This window comes from Bombus flavifrons, chromosome 6, assembly GCF_040668555.2.
Source record: "Bombus flavifrons isolate JBK064 chromosome 6, iyBomFlav1_principal, whole genome shotgun sequence".
Taxonomy (NCBI): domain Eukaryota; kingdom Metazoa; phylum Arthropoda; class Insecta; order Hymenoptera; family Apidae; genus Bombus; species Bombus flavifrons.
The window spans coordinates 10,086,228-10,110,777 of record NC_138447.1 but is presented as its reverse complement, the minus strand read 5'-3'; the positions used below and the strand labels follow the sequence as shown (position 1 = coordinate 10,110,777).

At 36.0% G+C, this 24,550-nt stretch overlaps 2 protein-coding genes and 1 long non-coding RNA gene across 12 annotated transcripts; 1 reads left to right on the top strand and 2 right to left on the bottom strand.

The window, feature by feature from the left end:
* Positions 1-38: 38 nt before the first annotated feature.
* On the top strand, positions 39-24,013 carry Ndf (Nucleosome-destabilizing factor). The gene is made up of 10 exons (XM_069114999.1): positions 39-157; positions 255-291; positions 1,211-1,299; positions 1,379-1,505; positions 1,701-1,802; positions 1,973-2,164; positions 2,792-2,965; positions 20,299-20,409; positions 20,485-20,929; positions 21,020-24,013. Exons 1-10 carry the CDS (start codon positions 123-125, stop codon positions 21,217-21,219), a joined length of 1,512 nt encoding a protein of 503 aa, XP_068971100.1. The 5' UTR covers positions 39-122; the 3' UTR covers positions 21,220-24,013.
* Positions 8,016-12,924, bottom strand: LOC138180801 (leucine-rich repeat and immunoglobulin-like domain-containing nogo receptor-interacting protein 2). The gene is made up of 4 exons (XM_069114998.1): positions 12,077-12,924; positions 9,877-11,678; positions 9,301-9,583; positions 8,016-9,077 (listed from the first exon to the last, which is right to left on the bottom strand). Exons 2-4 carry the CDS (start codon positions 11,667-11,669, stop codon positions 8,427-8,429), a joined length of 2,727 nt encoding a protein of 908 aa, XP_068971099.1. The 5' UTR covers positions 11,670-11,678; positions 12,077-12,924; the 3' UTR covers positions 8,016-8,426.
* On the bottom strand, positions 13,977-19,983 carry LOC138180804 (uncharacterized). 10 transcript variants are annotated; one of them, XR_011173383.1, is made up of 6 exons: positions 19,606-19,983; positions 19,116-19,248; positions 17,893-18,324; positions 17,572-17,801; positions 17,063-17,487; positions 13,977-16,737 (listed from the first exon to the last, which is right to left on the bottom strand). It is a non-coding gene; the product is annotated as an uncharacterized LOC138180804 (long non-coding RNA). The 10 variants fall into 10 exon arrangements; XR_011173381.1 differs by having other exon boundaries at positions 17,063-17,801; positions 17,893-18,058; positions 18,125-18,324; XR_011173385.1 differs by having other exon boundaries at positions 13,977-16,451; positions 16,528-16,737; positions 17,063-17,801; positions 19,606-19,982.
* Positions 24,014-24,550: the final 537 nt, after the last annotated feature.

Genomic DNA, 24,550 nt, shown 5'->3' with positions numbered 1-24,550 from the left:
AAGATATTCATTTGAGTCATGTATGTTGGTGGGGGTATTTGGATCACGTCGTCATGCACAAACGACGCTCTACTCCTCAGTCAGTCGCTTGCCGATTGTGAGAGCAATAGGGAAGCTTTATTATGTCGGAGGTATTCAAGCTAGGTGATCTTGTATGGTGTGTACTTATTATGTGTTAATCAATGAATGTTTACAATAAAAATAGTGCAATCCAAATGGCGGTGATTAATAATTGATATCTTTATGGATTTCAGGGCCAAGATGAAAGGATTTTCGCCTTGGCCTGGTCGGGTAAGTTGGAGTTAACTACTAACGGTTCTATATTAACTATACTTTGCTTGGTTGTACGCGCCACGAAGTCAAACGCGGCCATCATTTTGGCGGGAACATTTCGTGCTCCGCTTAACTGTATACCATACTATTATAAATTGATATATTTTATGCTCCTGTTACTTCTTATTACATATCTCCCACTATATCCGTCCTTTAAATTCAAATTGGCGCGCAGACTACGAAAATATAACCTAAATTATGTTATTTACCCATGATGTTCTTAGATAAGCTAAATTTCATGTTTACATTACGTATATCCAAGCAGTTATTGTTTAAATTATTTCTTTTCTCATTAGAAACAGATAATTTTGTTTTATTGCACGATCAGTCCCTCTAAAATATTCGCGCGCTAATTATGATTTTCTTCATTTGCAAATTGAGCGAATCATATAATTGATTATAAATTATATGTCTATTCGTAATAATCTATTTATTATTTGCTTCTATTTTATACGTAGTTTATGAACAAAATTTGATATGATTTAATAATTTTATCCTTTATTTGTATATATCATCGTTTAAATCATATTCAACATGTAGTATTTATCCAGTATTTATATTTAAATTATTTAAATGAAAAATACTGACGCATTTAAAATTTACGTATTTGCAAATATTTAATTTGATTAAATAAGTACATTATTATGATGAATAAAACAATATATATTTTATTTAAATTTGCATTTTTACGTTTATAACATTTAATTGTTTATTATAAAACATGAAATATAATGCACATGAGATACAGATTTATGAGTGTTATTAATATTGTTATTTACAAATATGATGTTATACTTTTATTTTGATATGGAGAATATGGAGAATACGTTTATCGTCATTTCTATTCTAAATACTAATTTCTCCATGACATCTTAAGGTGTCTAATCCTTCAAAGGATTTGAAGAAACCGACAAATACTAAGAAGGGGCCGGTTCAATGCATTTTCTTCTTCGGAACAAATAATTAGTAAGTTTGGATGAAGTTACTTATTTTTCATGTTTTGTAATATATTAACTTTTGAAACTTACATAAATGTTTATTGTAGCGCTTGGATAGAGGAATCTAATATAAAACCATATCTAGAATACAAAGATACTTTGGTAAAGTCTAGTAAATCTGGTGCATTTAAAGATGCAGTAGAAGCAATAGAGGAATTTATTGCTAATGGAGAGGTAAGCTATATGAATAAAATGAAAACTGTTTAATGTACATGGTTCTGTGATATATATGATATAGTGAAATTTATAAAAATATGATATGTTTTATAAATATCTTATAACTATTATTACTTACTACAGTATACTAAAAAAAAATTTTATAAAAAATTATTAGCTATATACCATTCATTATAGTATTATTTGCTCTAGGTGTTTGAAGATGGCTTAGACCCAGACTCTTTGTTCGACAGACTTAAGGAAGAAAGCATATCTGAGAAGAAAAATATAGTAAAAACTTCTAAACCTCGTAAGGTTAGATTTATATTACATATTATAACAAACAATCAAATTAAAATATATGCATTTTGATACATTGAAATTGCAAAACAAATTTAATAAATCATGCTATTAATATGAATATAAAGCATCATATCCTGGAATTAATATGCAGTACAAAATATGACACAAAACCATTGGTTTAGGAAACACCAAAAACTAAAAGATTGGACTCTGGTGCAAGTGATGCCCGTCGTCCAGCCAAAAAGCAACGGAGAGAATCAAGTACAAGTAATAGTAACAGAGTTGGCAGCATTAGTCCTGCATTAAACCATTCTACTCCTCTCAGAAAATCAGGGTCAACTCTCCTTAACAGGCCAGCGAATATTGCTAGACCTGTAAGTATACTTTATTTTATTATTCCACGATTGACATATACAAAAGTATATTTTTTTCAAGAAGTTTTCTCTTATGATATTGTTCAGCTATTCTTAATTCGAAAAAGATTAAATTATAATAGTAAATATTTTTAATTGAATATTCACTAGGAACAGGAACTTGCGTCTTTTAGAGCACTAAATTCCAACAACTTTTACCCATTCATGTAAATAAATAAACAACAACAATATTACGCCTTCTTTAATTCCTTTCCATCGATATAAAACTAGTATCATTTAACACAAATTCCAGATTTTCAATCAACAAAAATCTTATTTTTATGAAGTAATGTAATTTTTTAATCATACATGAATCATTTTCATCATTATCTTTGTATTTGTAAAGCTATATTATATTATGAAAACTGTAAAAAATGTATTACAGTCAAGTTCTAAGTTGTATTTCAAAGTAATTTGTTTTGTGTTTAAATTTTGTTAATATCTTAAAGGAGTTTTAATGTTCTTTCAGTTTAAAGAAGATGGTTATGTTTACTTATTCTTATTTTTTTAACCTCGAAATGTAGTTTACTGTTACATAGGTACTTGAAATTATATTAATTGTTAATATGTTATTACTTAATACAATAGGTGACACCTCCTTTGGACGTGGAAACATTGTCGCAAACACTTAAAGAAAAAAACATCCTTCCTTCAAACTTGAAATTTGGGTTCCTTGGTTTGGGAATCATGGGAAGTGGTATTGTAAAAAACCTAATCAACAGTGGACACAGCGTGATTGTATGGAATCGGACGCAGGAAAAGGTATGTGCAATTCATTTACTTATGTTGTAATGCAATTACAATTGCAATATGGTTGTTTTATTGTCGTAAGTGATATCTTCATAATTATAAAAAAGAGGTCACATTTCATATAAATTATTAACGCCAATTTATAAGATTAATTTTATTTTAACACGATAAATTGAATACGAACAATAGGCAATAAAAATAATAAAAAATATTAATTAATTTTTACCAATTGAAAAATAGATATATTTGATATACTTTTTTTATTTTAAAATACATTAAATTTCAAGCAGTCATATAATTACATAAAATTTGAATTTGCATTAAGAAAAAATTGAAATTTCATTTTTCGGCAGGATATATATTGATCTGAATGTATCTAATTTTATACAAATTCTTAACACGGTCTTTGCTATCAATTTTATTGTTGCATTGTCAGCAAAAATGACATGGCCGTGTTTCGTTTTTCCTACTTCGTATCCTACCTTCAATTAACAAGATGTTATTGCTCTGACAATCTGAATTCTGCCATGAAAAATTTCGCGAATGATGTTTATTTTTTCAATAAAATGTTAATGATTTTGTGGAAGTTAGGGGAAAAAAGAAAAAGAAGATATTTTGATAAACAATCTCGTTTATTGATCATGCTGCATGTTCAGCTTATGGTTAAAACTACTTAGGTTGTTATTGAAAACAAACATTAAGATGGTAACAAAAAACTAAATTATTTATCAGGCGAAAAATGAAAAATTCTGCAGGGGCACAGGTACCTACTTATTTGAATTGTAAAGTAATTCAATAACTCTGACTATCGCGTGATATACGATGGAAGAAGTGGGATATGTATCAGTTGAAATATTTTTGGGACTTCTTCCTTTGCATTTTATCGTTAAAATCTATAATATTGAAAAAATATATATATTCCCGGTGATTTGTAATTTCTTTGATTTAAGTGTAAAAAAGGAAGGAATATATATAAATATACAGGAACAAGAAAGTGGAAATAATTTTTTCTTTTTTTTTTTTTTCAAGAAAATGTTCTAATTTTTTTTCTACAAGTATTATTTTTCCAAAAATAAGTATTTCACAAATTCATATTGGCATTCGTAACACGTGTTTTTAGTAGCAGGCATAGAAAATGCAAAAAAATACAAACTACCAAAAGCACTCAAAAGACCGCGAAATCGTATTTTCATAGCAGGAACTTTTGTTCATTGAAAAACTACGCGCAATTTGAATATTTAATATAACAAAATATAGTGCACACGCGCGATTTACATTATTTTTCATTTTGCTACATATAATACGTATCGTGGAACGAATCATCTCGTGGTATTCCACAGCCTATTTTTGACGAGTGATTGTTCTGATGAAGTACATCTGTAGCCACCTAATTTGTATATCTAAGAACGTTAATGAGTGTTTAACGATTAATGGATAATCCTATAATCAGTTCCTTGGATCGATAGATATGACGTATAAATTCCGATTCCATCATCGAAAATAAACGTTTAAGGAACAACTTTTAGCGATACCTAACGTAATTTCGTTTAGGCAAATCTTAAAAGCACGTAATTAAGTCTTCTTTATTTCGTATTACGACATTTTGCTTAAAAGAGAAACATTTAGACTTTCATCGCATAGAAGTAACTTTTCTTCGATTTCCCGATCTTACAGATATATATTTGACGTACGTTCGTACAGGTTTTGATCGCGTGCGCTTCAGCGAATAATTATTCGAAGATAACAAGTGAAATTTTAACATATATATACAATATCGAAATTCGATGAAATTTTCTAGGGGAAAAGCCTTTTGAAAAATTAACATTATACGTCAATGTATAATGTAAACTATATTTCGTTCAAACCGGTTTTTTGATAATGAAAATGTCTAGATAACGAAGGCGACAAACTGTCGAAATGTTACGATGACAAGTTTATTACAACGTTGCCACGAGATTCGAGTGACGCGATACTTTTCATATGAAACGTAATGTAATTATAATATGACGGCGCACGCGCGCATCGGTATACGGAAAGGGCAATTAAAAACCGACTCGCGTGTGGCACGCTACCATACCACCGCTAAGATTCACGTCGGCCACACCAATCACCTAATCGGTTTGCTTTCCTTCGTTCTGTCATGAGACGCGACTCGAATCTGTTTTCCCGCAGCGTTATTCACGGTAGCAGCAGTTTCTTGCTTGAGCACGATGCCTTGTATTCCGTGATGTACATTTTTTGCCGCGTTCTGTCGCGTCCCCGTTTTCGAGGGATGATAAAATTTTATCTCCTTCAAGTCGCTGAAGCGTTCCAAAAATAACGGCGGAGCACCGTTACATGCGTTAGCTAGTTGTCTTATTCGTTTCGCCGGCATGCAACGTGTGTGGTGGGGGCCGCGAGGGGCGATTCAACGCACAGAAGAGAGGGAAAAGATTTGAAAAGAAAGAAAATCGGGATCTCTTGCGTTTCAACGTACATATATTACCACGAACTGCAAGTTCTACTGCTTAAGAAACGGGATTGCATGCGCGCAGCATTTTCTACGCATTAAACTTACAATATATACATCAAGTTTGATTACGTATACGCGTCCGATCATCTTTTCAGTTATCGAACGTGATTCGTTATAGGAAAGTCGTTTTGTCTTGAAAGGAGTAACCTGGATTATTTTGCACAATTGAACTGATATTATCAGTGAAATTTGACAAGTTACGAGTTACTAATATTAATAAATACCTTTGTACGACAGTGACATATTTTTATAGTAACGTGAAATGAAATTTTACAAGTGAACTTGAAAAACCTATCTGATAGTTATCCGATTATCGTTTGTAAACGAAAATTATGAAATTGTAAAGGAGAAATTTATAATCCACAATTTGTAACTTGTCGATTTACTAATGTTATTAGTTGATAAATTATTGTACAAGAGAACTCTGATAATAGAATGGAATTCTTTTTTGCCGCATCGTATAGTTTTATCATTACAGTTTTGTTAGAAATTCTAAAGTGAAATTCAGTAAATTGAATAGCACGCGTGATACTAATTTCTTCGGTTGAATTAACGGTACAGCGTTAAACTGTAACGTTTGAGAACCACTTCTCGGCGCGGAAAACGGTGGCAAATTTATGACTACCGTGCCTTTGGAAGGGTTGATTTGCGATCATATACAGTCAATTGAATCCACTTTAGAATACAACGCAAGATAAATTTAGTGTGAATTTAAAAAATAATTGGGGTGACCTTTAGACACTTCTTGTATCTAATGGCAGGGAAAAAATTCAATTCTACTTTCCCGTTTCAAACTAAGCGTATTTTATTCTAAAAAAAAAAAATTTGCATATTCCCAACGATTCAAGAAGTAATAATTCGATGTACATATACGTTCGAACCACTTTGTGGCATGCGTACGAAAAAGGAGATAATCGTTTATACGATTGAAAAAATAATTTTTTATATCTTTCAAATACATCGATAGATTTTATAATTGTATTATTCTTTTCTTTGTTTCTTTAATCACATAGATAAAGTAGAGACTCGGAATAGATAATATAATATAATGTCAACGAACGGTTCTCTGGATATACAAAAGGTTACAGATCTATCTCTCCAAGTTTCTCCAATTAGAGTAAAACATTGTCAGGGAAGTACAACAGCTCATAGAACATGCATTATCTAATAAGCTTATTTAAAACATCGTACCAATGATGAGAATCTAACTATGCTCGGTTCTTTTTTTCCGCGATCAATATCGGTTGGATTTTGCACATAGAAAAGCAGACGAAGGAAAAGGAGTGGTCTGATGTTCGAAGCCTATAATAGGGCCGTTCTCGAGCTGATTATTATTATCATGATTAGAATATTCTTCTATTTAACACTTGTGGTTAGAGATCTCTCTCGTCGTAACTACTTCGGTTAGTGTACCCGAATAATCAAATATCTCAAATGTGGATCCTCAAATTTTTTATAATCTTTTTATAATTAAAATCGGGATAAAATTGTTAACTCGGTATAATTTAATCGGATATTTAAAATTCAGTTCACGTTTCATATTAAAGAGGAAAGACGCGGATAATATAAAAATATAGAGTATGATATTTAAGAAAAGGCTATTTTCGTTATAGATCTGCTAGAATTTTTTGTACGTGTTTGTATCAGTTGGATTGTGGTGACAAAAGCTTGATTGGATAAAAGAATTTAGAAATATCACTTATTATCTTTTTTGATACTTTTCGAAAGTTTTTCTTTTCGGAACGATTGGTACAACTGTGTTATTGATGACATTTAATTAAGTACATGTATTTGTGTTGTTCTCGACAAAGATAGTCCTTTTTCTGTTAAATAATTATATATTTCTATATTTCGAATAATTTGTATTTTAACGAACAAGGGATAGGTTTATAGAGCGAAAACATCCGCGGACATTGGAAAAGTAAGAAAAAGATAACATGCGTTCCAATGTCTGGACACTCGAATTTTTCGAAATAGAAAGCGAAAAGAAAAAAGGAAAGAAGAGTAGTATGTAATCTAGACGGAATAACAAACAGTGTATCGGTTTCGTCGGACTTCGATCAGTGAATAATCTTCAGCGATCGTGTATACCGGTACTGAGTTCAATCTTTCATAAAAATTGAAGTCACACGTCTCCGCAAACTGATAAAGTCACACGCACATTTATTTACAGAAGAATAAAAGTGAATCGATCGAATTTTTCAAAATCGTTGACCTTCGGGTGAAATTGACAATTAGGCGAAAATTAGTACGGACCCGTTTATACACGCGTCAGTTTTGTCTCTTCCTTCTTTTATCTTCTTTTTTGCTTTCTCAATTTGTTTTTTGAGCTTTAGCTTTTTATTTTGAAATTGGCTTACGGCAGGGTTGGCAGTAACACTATGACATCTTGCATTTCTTTCCAGCGTTTTCTTTGTCTAACGGTCGTCGATTGTTATCGTTTGTGCTGAGCGATGATAACAACAATGATAAAGAGCACAAAGTGTAAGGGCGGACAGATTACAAGGTCATCGATCGAATCACAGAAAAATCCTTGGCAACTGTCCGCGATTTCTTTTTGTTCCTTGTCTTTTCTTTAGTTCTCCTTAAACAACACTCACGCACACACAATCATTGGCTTGATCGATGTTGGCAAAAGGACACTCGCAGCCTTTGATACTCGTAGGCGTTCTTCTCTTATCGTTCATCGAGGTATATCTTTGTTTTGAAGCATTTTTAAGGGAGCAAAAAAGACATTTTAAAAGACGAATAAAGAACAATCGGATTTTAAGAAGTCCCACGATAGAGAAAGATACCACCGTTCGTTCTTGCGAATACAGTCTCACTTACCGATGTAGAGGCACTTCTTTATATTTTTCTCACATAATGATCCAGTGGCAGTACATTCTCGTCTTAATTGTAATCTTGCTATATAAAGAAAGGTTAGTACCCTTTTGTGTTAACACTTGTCATCAAATTCGTCTAAAGTTTGGTTTCACGCGGTAAGTCAGGCAAACTGGAGCTAGGTGCAAGAAGACCAAAACTTTCTGGCGTTTCTTTAGGCTCTTTGGCTAAGATTTCGCTGCTCAAGCCTTTGAAAACTGACTTGGCATTGTCTGCATCTTTGTACACCGACAGTGAGCTTCCGTCCTCGTCGATACTGTGCAGAATTATCGAATGCGGTGATACGTTGTACAACGGATCAAATCGAATCGGTGGGCCCATTTCCTCGATATAGTTTATATGGATCCCCTCCATTATATTTCCATGAGGACTGGTCGACGAAAGTTCCGTTGGCGTGTAATATTCGCTGTTGACATCCTCCAAACTAACGCCGTTCGCCAGATCGTCGATCTTTGCCTTGAAGTAAGTATCCATACGGATCGGTCCATCGTCTTTTGTATCAAATACCATCGAATCGCTCTTTCCGCAAGAGCCGCTCCGGCAATTATCGAAATACAAGTTCGGTAGATTCTCTAGTACCTTGTTCAGTGTTTGCTGTTGATACTTGTAACTCTCGCGTAGTCTTAGCACCTGATGGGCGCTGAACTTTCTTATCTTGTTACGCTGGAAGACATAGTTTTCTCGCACCCAATTGAGCTGACTCGTCGAGTAATCCCGTACTTTCCTCACCTGTTTCGAGATCAGAAAAACAACATTGTGAAACGTTTGCACGCCATGACGTCTGATCTTTCCTTTGACATATTTCTCGTTCTTTGTGGAAATTATTTAAAACTTGACGAACTCATACAACTTTGTTTCAAAGTAATCTCTAATGGTGTTACGCGAATTCGAGGAGGAGGATATTTAATAATTCTACGTTGAATAACGAACTTTTCGGTAAATGTTTCATTACCTGATCATAATACTGGTCTCTGAGAGCCGTAAGGTGGCTCGTTCCGTAGTCCCGTATGTCTCTAATGTGTCTCATTTGACCTTCGTAGCTGTCTCGAATCCATTCTACTTGTTGAGCACAGTTCTCTTTTATTCTATGCACTTGTTGAGTGTAATTCTCGCGTAGTCTCTCGAGTTGCTGGCTCTTGTATTGCTCGATATTATCCAACATTTGGTAAATTTGCTTTGCTCTAGGTGTGGAACCCACCCGTCCACAGCACATACACCAGTTTAGACAGCCGCATCTGAAACGAGAGGAAACGAACGATTTTATATACAGCGATAGAAATTGCATAATTCGCGAACGATATCAGTTTCACACGAATTCGCAGTTACAATTGAATATATCGAATACAATGCATTTATGTATTTTACAAGACAGAAGAGAAATAAAGTATTGACTAGGTACGCGAGGTAACGAAGGTAGCACAGGTGATGCACACCTGCGCATTATCATTTTCGAACGCAATGGCACTTATGCATCAAGCGATAATAATAATCGGTGTTGAATTGCATTGAAACGGGAGAAAATACTTACTTCAGCAAAAGATAACGAAGCAGTTGCAAGAGAAGCGTTAGGAGAAGAAAGGCCGTCGCACTGGCAGCGCCTACCAATATGCTCATGATCCTGATTCTGTTTAATGTTATTGGATTCATCTGCAAACTAATATAGGTGGTGGCATTGGCAATCGGATTCACCGCGTAACACTTGTATTGTCCAACATCCTGCCTGAGCAACGTCGCTATGTACAAAGATCCATTCTCGAGGATGCGTATGCGACCATCATCAACAAACGGTACACTTTGTTCCCATCCGTGTACGGGAGGATGTTCGACAAAAGCGTCGGGAAATGCTGGATCAGGATTCCAATGCAGTACCTGAAGCGTCGGCGTAACCCATGTTAATGACGGTGTGGGATTGCCATTGAATTCACATTCGAGTAGCACGGGGTTTAATAAAAGATGTTGCTGCGTAGGCGTAGCGTATATCAAATTTGGCGGTGCGCATTTCAAGTAACGAAGGGTTTGAAGGATATCGGCAGTACCGTCGATTTCGTCGCCGCAGCGAAATCCACTCTGAAAAACGGTTCGTAGGTGCTCCTTGCTTTCGGCCCACTTTACGAACCAGAACATACGGCAATCGCAGGCCCATGGGTTCCCTTGCAGCTGCAGCTCACTCAGAAACGATAGCTGCGCCACGTTTGCCGGTAGGAAGGTCAAATTGCTATCGCGTAGATCGATTTTACGTAGTGCCGGTGTACGATCCAGGGTACATCGAGAGATCTCGCGTAACGGGCTGTTATTCACTTCCAATGTCTCTAATTTATCTAATCCTTTCAAGTCTTCGTTACGAAGGGCCTCTAGTCTTGTTCCGGAAAGCAATAGAGTGCGTAGTTTCCTCACTGGTCGCCATACATCGTATGGAAGCACCGTGACCGGTAGATTCTTCAAGCTGAGCCATCTTAAATTCGACAGGCTGTGGAACGTGATGCTTGTCAAACGCGTGATAGGATTCCCCGAAAGATCGAGGTGCTGCAACGATACGAGATCGGCGAACAGGCCTCGCGGAACTGTATCGATCTCGTTATCGGCCAGCTCCAAGATCTTCAATTGATTCAAGCCGGAAAATAAACGGGGTGGAAGTTTGGTGAGTCTGTTGGTGGACAGGACGAGTTCCTGGAGATTTTTGTTGGGCCTGAAACTGTGATCCGGTAAGGATACCAACAAATTACCGGAAAGATCCAACCGTGCCAAAGACTTGCATAAAGCGAACACTTGATAGGGAAGTACTGAGAGTCGATTGCGTGACAAGTCGATTTCCTCGAGCCAATCCAAACCCTGGAATGATGCTCGCGGGAGTGTGGTCAACCGGTTTCCGGTGAGATTCAGGTACTGTAGTTGTTGCAGCGGATGGAAGACGTCTGACGGTAATTCCGTCAGCCTATTGTCACCTAAGTTGAGATGTGCGAGGAACGTTGTCGCGAGGAATGCGCCAGTTTCTATCCTCTCGATTCCACTCGAAGTCCAGGCGAGACTCTTGAGACGAATCGCTGGCTCGAGGGCGGAAACGGGTATGGTAGCGGCTCCGACGTTTCTCAACACGACATTGGTGACTTGCCTGGACAGACCGAGTCCAAGGAAGTTTCGTTCCCGGCACAGTATGCTTTTTCCATTGTCCAAGCACTCGCAACCCGTGGCACATTCTACACGCGAGGACGGCGACGTTTTTTCCGTAATGAACGTTGCGTCCTGCGTATCCGTAACGTGCACCGCAATGAGAAGGACTATTAACCACCACCACGAGTCCCACGTGAAAACTCGCTCCCTCATTCCTATGACCTGTAATATGACGATTTCCACGCATACAACCAAGAATTCCCATGTCCTGATGTATGTTCGCGAAATCCAAAATTTACCAATCGATCGACTTTAATGCTCTTCTGTTAAATTCGTTTAAAATTCTGCGTTATTTTCGAATCAGCAAGTAATAGCGGGATATACACGTTCAATGATTATTATTTATAGTTTCTCAAGAAGAGGAGGAGGTCTGCTAACGTAAAAACGTACATTGTCATTTCTTTACGAGATTTCCGCACGCATTACACATGCTTTTGCAAAAATATATGAAACGTGTTTATTACATACATAATATTATTCTTTCTTTTCTTTTTAGATTGTTTTCTCTGCTCTCTTCTCTTTTCTTTTCTTATTTGTATTTTCTCTATTGTGTTACGTACCTAAGCGAGGATCATGGACAAGCCACGAAGCACCGAGTGTCTCGGCTCTGAGATAGCGATGAGCTAACTGGTAGTATATCCTTAACCGTTCGCAAAAAATCCGGCCCAGTGTCTTATGGAGGTACTGAAATTACTGGATTTGTTGATGGTGACGGCAGTGGTGTTGCTGCTATTGCCGTGTCGAGCCGGTAACATAATTGTGCGCGCTCTAATGGAACGACTTGCAGAGTTCCGAAATTGGACGGGAAGGTAATCCGCCAGCATACAATAACCGTTGCACACAACTAACTATGCAGCTATGGAAACACTCGCGCGCGCCCAGCTACGCATATAAATGGGTAACACATTCAAACGAGCCACACATACACGCACGCACGCACGCACACACACGCGCACACACACACATATAACACGCTGTTTTCCGTTGCGTTTTCTTTTTTTTCTTTTCTTTTTTTTTTTTTCTATTTCTTCGTGTGTAGTTACTCTATTTGTTTCTATGTGCCGGCCCTGTCAAACTTTGCAGCAGCAACGCAAAGGTTTTACTGTTGTTTCGTATGTCACATGACACACTCGTGCATCGCGACACGTTTAGCGTCGTCCGTCGCCTATCAAAGGCAAAAACTGACTGTGAAAGATTCGTTCGACTCTGGCTGCTCCTCGTGGTAACCATCGTCTCGGAAAACCGGCAACGTTGCGAGCTCCAAGAACCGCGCCGACGCGAAACCTACCTCGCCGCTCTGCACCGCGCTCAACGAACCGCCCCATCAGGGGAACCCGATCACAACCAGACACAGCCCTTTAGCCCGATTCCTGCCCATTGTCCCCACATCCTCGCTAGCCTTACCAGGATTATTTCTTTCTATCTATTCTCAACTACATCTGTTCAGATACGTACTTTTATAGTCTTATTATTTATTACGTGTTTTCTATTACATATGTTCTTCTATGGTTTCGTTAAGTATTCTTCTTATGCTCATTAATTAACACATTTTTATCTGCCATCTTTTCACTCTGATGAACAGCGTCACTACTACTTTTGCTCGAACGAAAAAATTTCAAATTCTTTTTCAAGAAATTTTTATTTCGTAACGTATGATACGATTTCCTTCGTCTCTTCGCGTATTGTCTGTAGTTTAGTTTAGTATTCAGTTTCAGTATTCGGAAAGTATTTGATATTCTAATTGGAAATTTCAATGAAATCACAATGAGGTATGATTCTTACGTTCGTTTCCGGGTAACATAGAAATTAACGTATACAAGTAGACCGTGGAACGAAACGCTTCTTTTTCTTGATTAAAGACCATCGTTTTTCTATAGTATTATAACATTCGTGGTATTAGTTTCACCTGTAATCTTACAAGCATCGTTTCGGTTATCGTGTGACACCGATCTAGTATACATCTGTGATCCCAGTTTTTACTCGATGCAAGAACATCATTATGTACTTGCAGTATAATTGTTATTTTCACGATTACAAAGATCATTCGAAAGCGTGTCTGTTTGTATACCAATTGCGTTCAGTTAAAATGATACGCAAATATGAAACGAAAGTGCTCCAACTGAGAGAATGCTTGAAGAAAAATATTTGACTGAACGTTTATTGAAAACTGTCTACTCTATACCATAGGAAAAATATAGCACTTTATTTATAAAACAGAGGTGACTTTCAGATTTCTACAACACCGATATTTTTGTTAAAAATCGGACTTTTTCTTCTAGGAACTACTCATCATTTACGTAACCTGAAATTACATATTGCAGAAATCTGTTCTTTTCTTTTCTAAGTATATACTTATTATTTTTAATTACCTTGACAAAACGATTTGTCATTACTTTAACTATTTGTTGCAAATTGTCGTACGTACTGACAATGCAAATTTCAATTGATATCGAGCAAAGTATCATTAAGTTTGTAGTTCCATTTTATCAAGAAAACTAATCACTTTAGAGCAAGGAACAAAAGTATGCGAAAATCGTTATCGTAATAAAACCACCGCACACCTGTAAATCACTTGTTTAAACTGTTCATGTGTACAATTGCCAGATTGACCTTGGTATGATAGCTCCGCCAGCGGTAGCTAACGTTCAATTTTGAATAGGGCTCAATAAGAGCGAGTTTTCTACGTCATGTAAAGAAGAAAAGCATAGCGTAGAGAGAGAGGAGTATGATGTAATTTAGCCATTAGAGAACGGTCTTCGGGTAGATTGAACAATCGCATGCTAATCCTATATCTGTAACAAATTCTTTTTCGCGTTTATGAATATCAAAGGTATTCGAATTAACCATAGTGTAGTACGCAAGAAATGTCACTAATAACAACATCACAATCTAGATACACAGTGTTCTAAAATTAGCAAAAAATATAAATTTAAATGTACATATGTAATGCGCTATTGATGCGCATGAAAAAAAACTTTGAACAAACAAACGCGCTCGCATAAACGATATTAATGACGCATTTAGAAGTTGAGTGTCATATATGCTTATGTATGTATTCGACACGATAATAAATGCTTGAAACTACAGTTCTATCATATTCTCCAGTTACAGATATGTTAGATAAGCCTCAATTTATGTATATTATATTTGATTACCTTGGCTTCCCTCTGCTTCTCTTTCTTCGTTTTTTATTTTTTTGCTTCAACTTCAAATTTCACCTCGTTGTGTCTCGTAAGCAGAATTTACCAAGGTCACAAATCATGGAATGCTTTATCACAATGAAATATAGCAAAGCGAGTGAGTTTGGCAAATGTTTGATTGAATTATGTCCTAAGCTTGAATCAGAATTAATAGGGATTGCGTAATTCGTGCGACACCTTGTAGATCGTTTTCGTAATTTGTTTCGAAACTTGATTTGTGTGCATAGTCGTAACGAGATTGAATTTGACCTTGATTGCTAAACTTCTATAGCTTGCGCGAAGACTTCTCTCTCACACACACACATACACACACACACTCTCTCTCTCGTCGGTCATGGCCAAGGGAGGCAAATGTAGGGGTAGGGCCATTTGGTTTCTTATCCTACTCTCTTAAGTCTCTGGTTAGTTTCCATTATATAATTTCTTCAGCTGGAAGAAACGTAAAATTCTTTTATTATTTCCAAGTGCTATTATCAGAAAACGATTCATGCGATATTGCGATAGTAAATTAATTAGAAAAAATATGAGAGAAGATTTCCCATCAGCGGAACGTGACACTTGATCTTTGTATTGCACAATATTAATAATTCTTCAATATTATTGGAAGATAACATAAATGGAAAATAAATATGGATTTATCGACTAAAAATATGTTACGTAATGACACCGATAAATAGAATGGAGGAAGGAATCCTTCCAAAGGAAATGCCTTAAGTCGATTGATGGCATTTACAGAGCTTTTATAAATCGTGTTTATCACGAAACGAGAAACACGAATATCGCACGAGATAAACAGAGTTGCTTCATATCAAGCGTAACATTATTTTATTCGTGAAAACATCGATTCAAAACATTTCATCGATTCCAACATATTTACGAATTTATGTGAATCGGTTTCTCAATCCTTAAATAACTAAAGATTACATTAGTATGAAATTGGGTACTGTTGTTACGTAACACTGTTGGCACATGGTGTTTAGGAGGGTCAAAAGGTATCGGACGGATAGTAACGATGAAGAAAAGAGAAGTAGCTATTTTAAAGGATAGTACGTTCTTTCGACTTCGATGGTAGCGACTCAGGTATAAAATTGGCATAAAATCGTCTGCTGCGATGAAAGCAGAATGGAGTAGAGGAGAATCGAAGATATACGTTAGAGGTTCTCCTATGTTTTATTCTTGCGAACAAACACGACGTGTACTTGTCCGTTTGGCGCGTAACGCTTTTCTTTATTGCATAATATCGCTCGCAACTGTGTATAGTTAACAAGTGGAAGGAAGCATTCGCTTCATATTCGAGTTAAAGTGGAATGGTTGAGTGTAGCCATGTAAGAAAGGAAAGGCTTGTGATTTGAGGCAAGGCGATAAGTGGCCGGTTGCTAGTTATGAGAGAAAGAGGGAGGGCTCGTGCGGAAGCGAGAGAACTCCAAGGAACGGAGAGACACGGTCGACCGTCGAGCAGACGTGAGTAGAGCTCGATCAGCTGGGAACAGGCCGATGTTGCCACGTGTCTCTGTATGACCCCCGGCTGACGGCTGTGTCGGGTTCGTGGATCAATATTACTGAGATCTGGCAACCTCGCAGGTATCCAACTCTTTATTTATACGTGTCGGTTAGACGGCGCAGGCTCGCTTCGAAGCTTCCTTTAGTCGCTTCTGTCCTTCGTTGCTTTCCTTCCCTTGGCCTTTACCAGTCTACCGCGATTTTGATATTTTTAAAAGGTGAATTATTTATCTGACTGCAAGTATATGCATAATTGGAAAGCCAAATAAATGTACTAAAATGGACAGTCGTTCAGCACCCGATAACAGTACCTTATTGCTCGTATTATATTTTACCGTTTATAAATATTTTTAGGATTGGTAGATATAGATCGGAATGATCAGGGACGTACGAATACCAAATACAATATATCCTAAGATACATATAGTCTGAATGAACGGCTGTGTCGTTCAAGTTCTCCTTATTCGCCCGTTTTGTCCGTACTATGGCTCACGAGCTATCGGTATACGTATCGTTTCTATCTAAAAAAGATACTATTGTTTGTGATATGATCGCGACATTTTGAATGTTATCTTATCTTCATAATGTCTATCTTAATAATATAGAATTTTGTAAAAGCTTAAGTAGCTTTCTCCTCAAAATTGTCTCTTAATCTATAACAACTGGGGTCCTTGGATGATAACCAGGAAAACTTTTAAAAGTTTCTAAATTAAGAATAATAGATCATATCATGTTTCTACAAGTTTTTTGTTACTCTTAAAATATTCACAAAAATATCTTGGACCCTGTCTACTATATCATTTAACAAGCCGCAGAATTTCCACACTAAGTTGCACGTGAACCTACCTAGAGAGTCGCTAATTACTCCCTTACTAAACGTACTCTTCTTCCACTTCGCTTTTCTGGTCCTCTAGTCTCGACATGCTCGTTCTTGCTAGTGTCGTATCAGCAGTTCGGTGAAATTAATTGCTAGTCGAGTTTCCGGTTTGATTGTGCTGATAATAATAATCGGTGTAGGACACATCTGAGGTTTTAAAAATAATTCTAAAATAATTAAAAAAATAATAAAATAACAAATAGACCTATAAAACACTCGTCATTCTTTGTTATTAAGCAACATGAAACATGCATGCAACTATGCAACTTATCCGAGATATGTAATTGCTGAAACGTTGTGGGAGTTCTTTCCACCTACAAATCGTTTCTCTCTACGTGAGTTCTCACGCTCCTCCTGTTGCCATTTTATTTCCTGATCGTGCGTCGCGTACCGACTAACAATAGCGCGAACTTTGCGATTAGAAATTTTATACAAATGATTTCCGCACGTTCACTGTGAGCCGCAAAGGTCGTTATACCTCTCTACCTCTGCTTGTATGCGTCTACATCCGCCACCTTTGCAACTTATATTCTAGCACGTTGCTTTCGTGCTTGTTCACTCGTCCGATTCTCTTCGTCGATGGACACGTGTATACGCACACTTCGCTGCCATCGTGTGACCCAGTTTATTTCTTGAAAAAAAAAGCGCGCCACTTGGATACACGAGGGAAAAAACTAGGTTGCTAAATTGGAATCATCCCAAGCACATCTGGAATCGAGTGATAAAAGTTTTAGCGAAATATGAATCGAGCGGGAATAATACTTAAACGAATTCTAGGAATCTACTGTAGTTAGCGTACCATCGTATTTCGTTATACACCGTCGTTTAAATAAACCGGCAATCTGTTTAGCGTATATAACCATCCACCCACGAGTTTCCGTAGATTTGAAATGATCGCTCATGGCGCAGAATAGTGAATGTTTTCCTATCTATATACGGTTACGCGTCATATACATCGTTATTACCTAAAATACATAATCCATATGTATTCATGGTGCGAGCTTTGAATATTATCTAAATTATGGTATCACGTTATCAAAGCTTGAGGATTTTTAATCGATGGTATTCGTTTTTGAAAATCATTGAATTCTTGCTTTGTAGAAGTAAGCAAGTTGATTGAAGCTCCAAGGTTATTCATTGGCATATATGTATAGCTGCATAAACTTGAGCCTGTTATATGATTCCTCGCTACGTTTAAGCGTAAACAGTGATATCTCTACCTGTAACAACTCTTCAGGTTTAAAATAAAAATTATAAAATAGAATCATTTACATTTTTTACCAACTTACTCAACTATACTAATAGCATATTTTAATTCACATAGATTAAATGCATTTAAAATAGTAAAATTGGTAACAAAAACTATTTCAGATACATATCTAGTTCTTAGTTTTGCAATTTGGGCTCATATTGTAATGTGGACGTGGCAACGATGCAAGCAATTGAGAACGCATGGACATACCCTTCGCTTCACAATACATATGTCACAGAAATGAAAGAAAAAGTAAAAGTTCTTTGACCAGGAATATTTTTTACACCTCTTCTTTTCTATTTCTTCTTCAACACTTATTCAGTGTCTGTCCTCTATCGTTTACGGTTTAAGTACATCGCCTATAGGCTGAGACGTACTGAATCATATGTACGATATAACGTCCATAAGTATAGAAAAGAAATAATACTTTCATGATATTTTGACTGTATGAATATATATATATATATATATATGTTCATATTTTATTCATCATTGAATGATAAATTATCTTCTTATTATATATGTTTTTACATAACAACTACATGAATAATTTCATGTAGTTGCCGAAATAAATTGGATTTGTAAGATAATACAGGTCAAGAATACGATCGATGTACACTTCCTGCTCGATTACTCTTGCGCACGTGCAACGAAACAATAGAAGACGCAAATCAGTTTTCATATTCGTTTCACATAGTCGATGTTACTTCTGTGGCGTCTGACAAATTTCTTCGGAATTATTTGTTTCGTTGGTATAAGAGTAAACGAACCTTCATTGCGGCCACTCTCGAAAATTTTAACTTCCACAAATCAAAAATTGTTTATTGACCGAAACGGAAGAATAAACTACGTGTGTTTCTTGTTTCTTTGTTGACGACACAACTGACTTATGACTGGTCACATCTAGAAACACCGAGATACGTAATCGTTAATGCCAGGAATATTCTTTCAGCAACTGAAGTTTATGTTCATTAATGATTATACGAAGTTCGATAAGAAACATTAATTAAAACAAAAATTACATATACTCCGCTAATGTAATATTAATACGATTAAATATGATTTTATAGTCAATATAAATATATTTGATAGAAAAATATGGATCGCGTGTGAAGAGTAATGACGCCATTACATATTGTAAAAGCATGGCGTCGACTTACGCTTGAAAATCTAAAAGAGAATTTTATTTCGTATATAAAATGTAGTATTATATATGATAGCTTTTGGTCAAATTTAACAAAATAAAGGTACAGATATTACCACATTTGTCGTCAGTAAACAGTAATATATATACATCTACATGTGATGAATGTTTTCATGGTTGCTACGATAATATGATGTTAACGGTTTCTATTGATTTATCACACATTCTCGACATATTGGAATGTTTCGAAACTTCTAGAAATTCATCAGAGCATAATTCCTTCTAGATTACGAGAATAACTAAACGAATTTATAATCCTTTAAATCTCAATAAATATGTAGATACACCTTTTGGCCGTATGCGGGAAATATCTTTAGATGATGCAATGGCGTCGTTTGCTGATGTGGCAAGCAAGCTTGGAAACGTTTAGCTTCGAAGCCGTTCAGACAACCTACGTGACCAGAATAACGGCGCAAATGGCGAGTGGCTCGTTGTGGCGACATCTACCGGAGCCGCTATCGTTAGACTTTGTTCGTAGTACCATGTCGCACTGAGCGATGTCGCTAAGATGCTAAATCAAAATTTATCAAGGTCGTAACAATAGGACCTTAAATTTTTAATAAAAAAAAAAGTACAAAAATGTTTCTCACTCAAATACATCACTTTATTTCGTTATACAAAAAAATATTCTTCATAAAATTATGTTTACATGCTTTGACATCGATCGGTTGGTCCCATCAGTTTTCAAAATTTCAAATTCAAGTTAAAAAATTTGAAAATTTACATTAAACGATCTTTTTTTCTGTTAGTGTGCAGATTTTGTAAAAGCTGGAGCAGAACAAGGTTTAACACCATCCGATGTGGTACTCGCTGCAGATATTACATTTTCCTGTGTGGCTGATCCTCAAGCTGCCAAAGACGTAAGTAAAAAACGTGACTTATCTTTCAGATCCTGTTATATTACAAATATAAAAAATATGGATAATCTCTTTTAGATGGTGTTTGGAAATTGTGGAGTCCTTACAGAAATATCTCCAGAAAAAGGATATGTGGAGATGACTGGTATAGATGCAGAAACATCTCAAGATATCGCCGAGGCAATATCAGCAAAGGGTGGCCGTTACTTAGAGGCCCAAGTACAGGGTAGCAAAACACAAGCGCAAGAGGGTACTTTAGTGATCCTTGCGGCTGGCGATCGACCTCTGTTCGACGAATGCCAATCTTGTTTCGAAGCAATGGGGAAAAACAGTTTTTACCTTGGAGAGGTGGGAAATGCTTCTAAAATGAATCTCGTACTGCAGCTGATGGCTGGTGTAACTCTTGCTGGTTTAGCCGAAAGTATGGCTCTAGCAGACCGTGCCGGTCTACAGCAAAAGGATGTCCTCGAAGTATTGGAATTAACATCACTGGCATGTCCTGCCATTCTTGACAAAGGGAAAGGTATTACGGTCTTTCTTTTCTTTATTGGTCGAGCGTAATTGAAATTTAGATCTGGTTGAACGATATCTACGATGTGGTTTAATTTTTTAGCTATCATCGAGGGTGGTTTTCCAACGCAGTTACCACTTCAGCACATGCAAAAAGACTTAAGACTCTCTTTAGGTATGAGCGATCAATTAGAACAGCCATTGCCTCTAGCTGCAGCAGCGAATGAAGTCTACAAACACGCTAAACGCCTTGGTTACGGAGAACACGATGCCTCCGCTGTTTACATCAGAGCCAGGTTCTAACGGAGCGTGCATCGTCAAAATACCATATTTATTGCAATATCTAACGTTGTTTCCTGTTGCTACCCGAGAAGAGTAGTGCGCTATTTGTCGAGAATGTACTAAAAAGTCACTATGGGTCGTGATATTTCTTAGAATGTTGAAGCAGAATAAGTTTCTGTTGTTTCTTAACTGAATGCAATCAAATCCAATGGATTTGAACATATACTAATAACAGTAAAGTTGATGTATGCAAGTTTTGTCGTACATTTAATGCTACAAACATGTAAAATAAATATACATGTACTTTTTTTACACGTTTTTTCAAGAATACTTTTTGAGTACACATAGGCGAATGACTATCTTTTGTTTCGTTTTATTTTAATGCATGGCGACTACTTTTCTCGATAACAGCGTGGGTCTTTAATAGTCAATCTATCGAGTCGCTTCCCGGCTTCGTCCCCGTAAAATGCATCCCTCGCTTGAAAACTTGAGAGACTTGGGACGTGTCGAAAATGTGCCTTACGATACTATTGGAAGCAAGGCTTTTAATTTTTTTGTCTTTTGATTAGGCTGCACGATAAATTTAAATTCTTTTTAAGTAATACAGTATAATTGAATTAAGTTTTTATGCTGCTAATTAACGGGATGTATTGTTAAAAATAAAAAGGATGATTAAGGTAGATCATATGCTTTATTGGTGCAATTTAACCGAAATAAGGTCTTCGCTTTTGTAGAGAAATTTTGGCAGTATTTTAGAAGCGTCCGTCGAATGAAGCGAGCAGATGACAGAAAAGAATGGCCAGCATTTTTTATCTTTTTGATTTCAAATTTTTATTTTACTTTTGCGTTGAAGGACAAATTGTACATTTTAATTGTACGTGTTTATAAAACGACATATTGTAGAAATTATTTATATATATATATATTTACTCTTACGAAATATTACTTCGTTGGAAAATAAAAAGAAACTTGTTGGCCAATTTCTGTCATCGAATTATTCGTCCTGGGAAACTTCTGATATATCGCCATGGAAATTTCAGTCTCGTCTAGAAATTACAGATGTTTCGACGCTTAACAGGGCCGTAGCTTTTGGTTCTTTATCGACGTGGCTCTTCAGAGATTAAGCCGAAGACAACGCAAGATAATTTTATCTTAGCATCATTACAAATATAAAAACAGAAAAAATGATATCATGTTGAATAATATATATGTTATGATATATAGAAGAGGCTTTTCGGACATAACGAGTGTCCCTTTAATCATTAACTTTTAAGACTAAATCAATTACTTATGCGACGTAGATTTGCATTAAATGTTAGCAATGGTATAGAGCATGATGTATGTGTTTACAGTTCAATCGAAGTATAATTATGCGCTATATTTTCTATTTACTACTAATTTCGAAAAATTATATTAATCAATCACGAATATATATTTTATATTGTTGCAACTTTCACAGTATGTTTTTGTTTCACGCGATAGAAAAAGAAATTAACCGCTTCTAATACGTAGATCTTTCTACTATTCATTATTTTTTACTGATTTTCATAGTTTATGATTATTACACGTGTTTAACGAAGTTGGATGTGTCGGAATGATTTTTGGAACAATTTCCACAACAACGTAGTCTGGTTCTCTCTCATCTGCACATACTTTGCACATACTTAAGATCCTTTTACGAGAAAGAAATAAATCGTTTGGATGAGGAAGGAAGTGAGTGGCGCTTCCGTTTCCCAGGACGGTCGTGCGAGTCTCACAAGTGACACGCGACGAAGTCGAGGGCGATCGAAAGGTTGCCAATTTGTTTGGAGCCAATCATACGAGTTTGACTTTGCTAGCAATGAGAAATCGATAGGTTTCCCCTTCTCTTCGTAAGAATTAAGAAAATAGTTCTACTTACAAACTTTCTCTCGTTAAAGATCGGTAAATATTTTTATAAAAATAGTACAAAGAAACGTTAAAACAATTATACAACAGATTATTAATTTTAATTCAATAAATCGATACGAGTGATTTGTTGTGCGATTTCTTTTACGAATTAAAAAGGAAAACTCGTATTATTAGCTCGTTTATAAAAACGAACATTTGGGTGCGTGGGAAATTACGTACTGCATAGCTGAAACAGTGGCTAAGCACCCATATCACATACTGTATATGTAATTAGACTATCGATAATTCTAACATTACAATGATATATTGTACGCATAGCGTCATTGCATTCATTCTTGTTAATACAAATGCGTATAATGATCCGACGCTTGATGTGCAAGAAATGTATAAGTCGTTCAATTATATAATTATTACCAATAATTATATGTACTGTTTAAAATATGTATGGGTACATACAATTTTACACCAAGGAATGGTAATACGTGTAGATAAAACCCCATTGTGTTTATTTTGGTACGTCAACTGTAAATTACCGATATTAGATAAATGTTACTATTTTGGTACTAAGATCGCTTGGTGTCAGATGACTAGTCTCAAATTGATTTCATGCATATGTTTATGTATGTAATACAGTTCTTCAAGTTGTGTTAGGGATAAATACAGTGATACTATGCGTACAGATACGAATTGAAACAGAAATGATGAATAAATAGAGAGAAAAATATTAAATATTCTATAAGCAAACATAAAGAAAAATATATATACATATAAGTAGTAAAGAGTATAAATCACAGAGAGGGAGGAATTCGTATGAGTGCGACTGGGTGAGTGAGAATACGTCATGAGCATTGCGTCAATAACTGACGTTATACATTTTGCCACGAAATACACTGGTTTTTGAATAAATATCTATTTGAATTACGAATATTTATATTCAGTAATACTTAACATCCTTCATTTTCCTGCCTAAATTCTTCATCTATTTCTGTTATAATTTTGTGTGTATTTTTCGAGGTAATTCAAGTATCCACCTTTTCTGAAGTGTACGATACAGTATACGATAAGTAATGCTCGATCCACAATAGCTTGGTTATCTACTGATTTTCACCTTATGTAATATTTCAAGCTACTGACGAATTACCGATGCTTAAACAGATTTCTAAACGCATGGTGAATAATTAAACGGTAAGTTCTTAATGGTTCCTATTAATTCTAATAGCGATGCAAATCAATTTGAAAAACTTGTCTTTATCATTTGTAAGATAGAATGCAAAGCACGTGCCGCGGTTCGGTCAGTTCATAGGCGCCATGGGTAGAGCAAATGATATTGCATGATTATAGAGGATAGAGGAAGCCGGTTGATGTGCGCACGCGTCTCCTCCGGCACGAGTAGACGTGTGCGTGAAAGTAACGACGAGAGTGGGGATTGAAGGCGGGTGAGGAAGCCGGGTGGGGGCAGAGG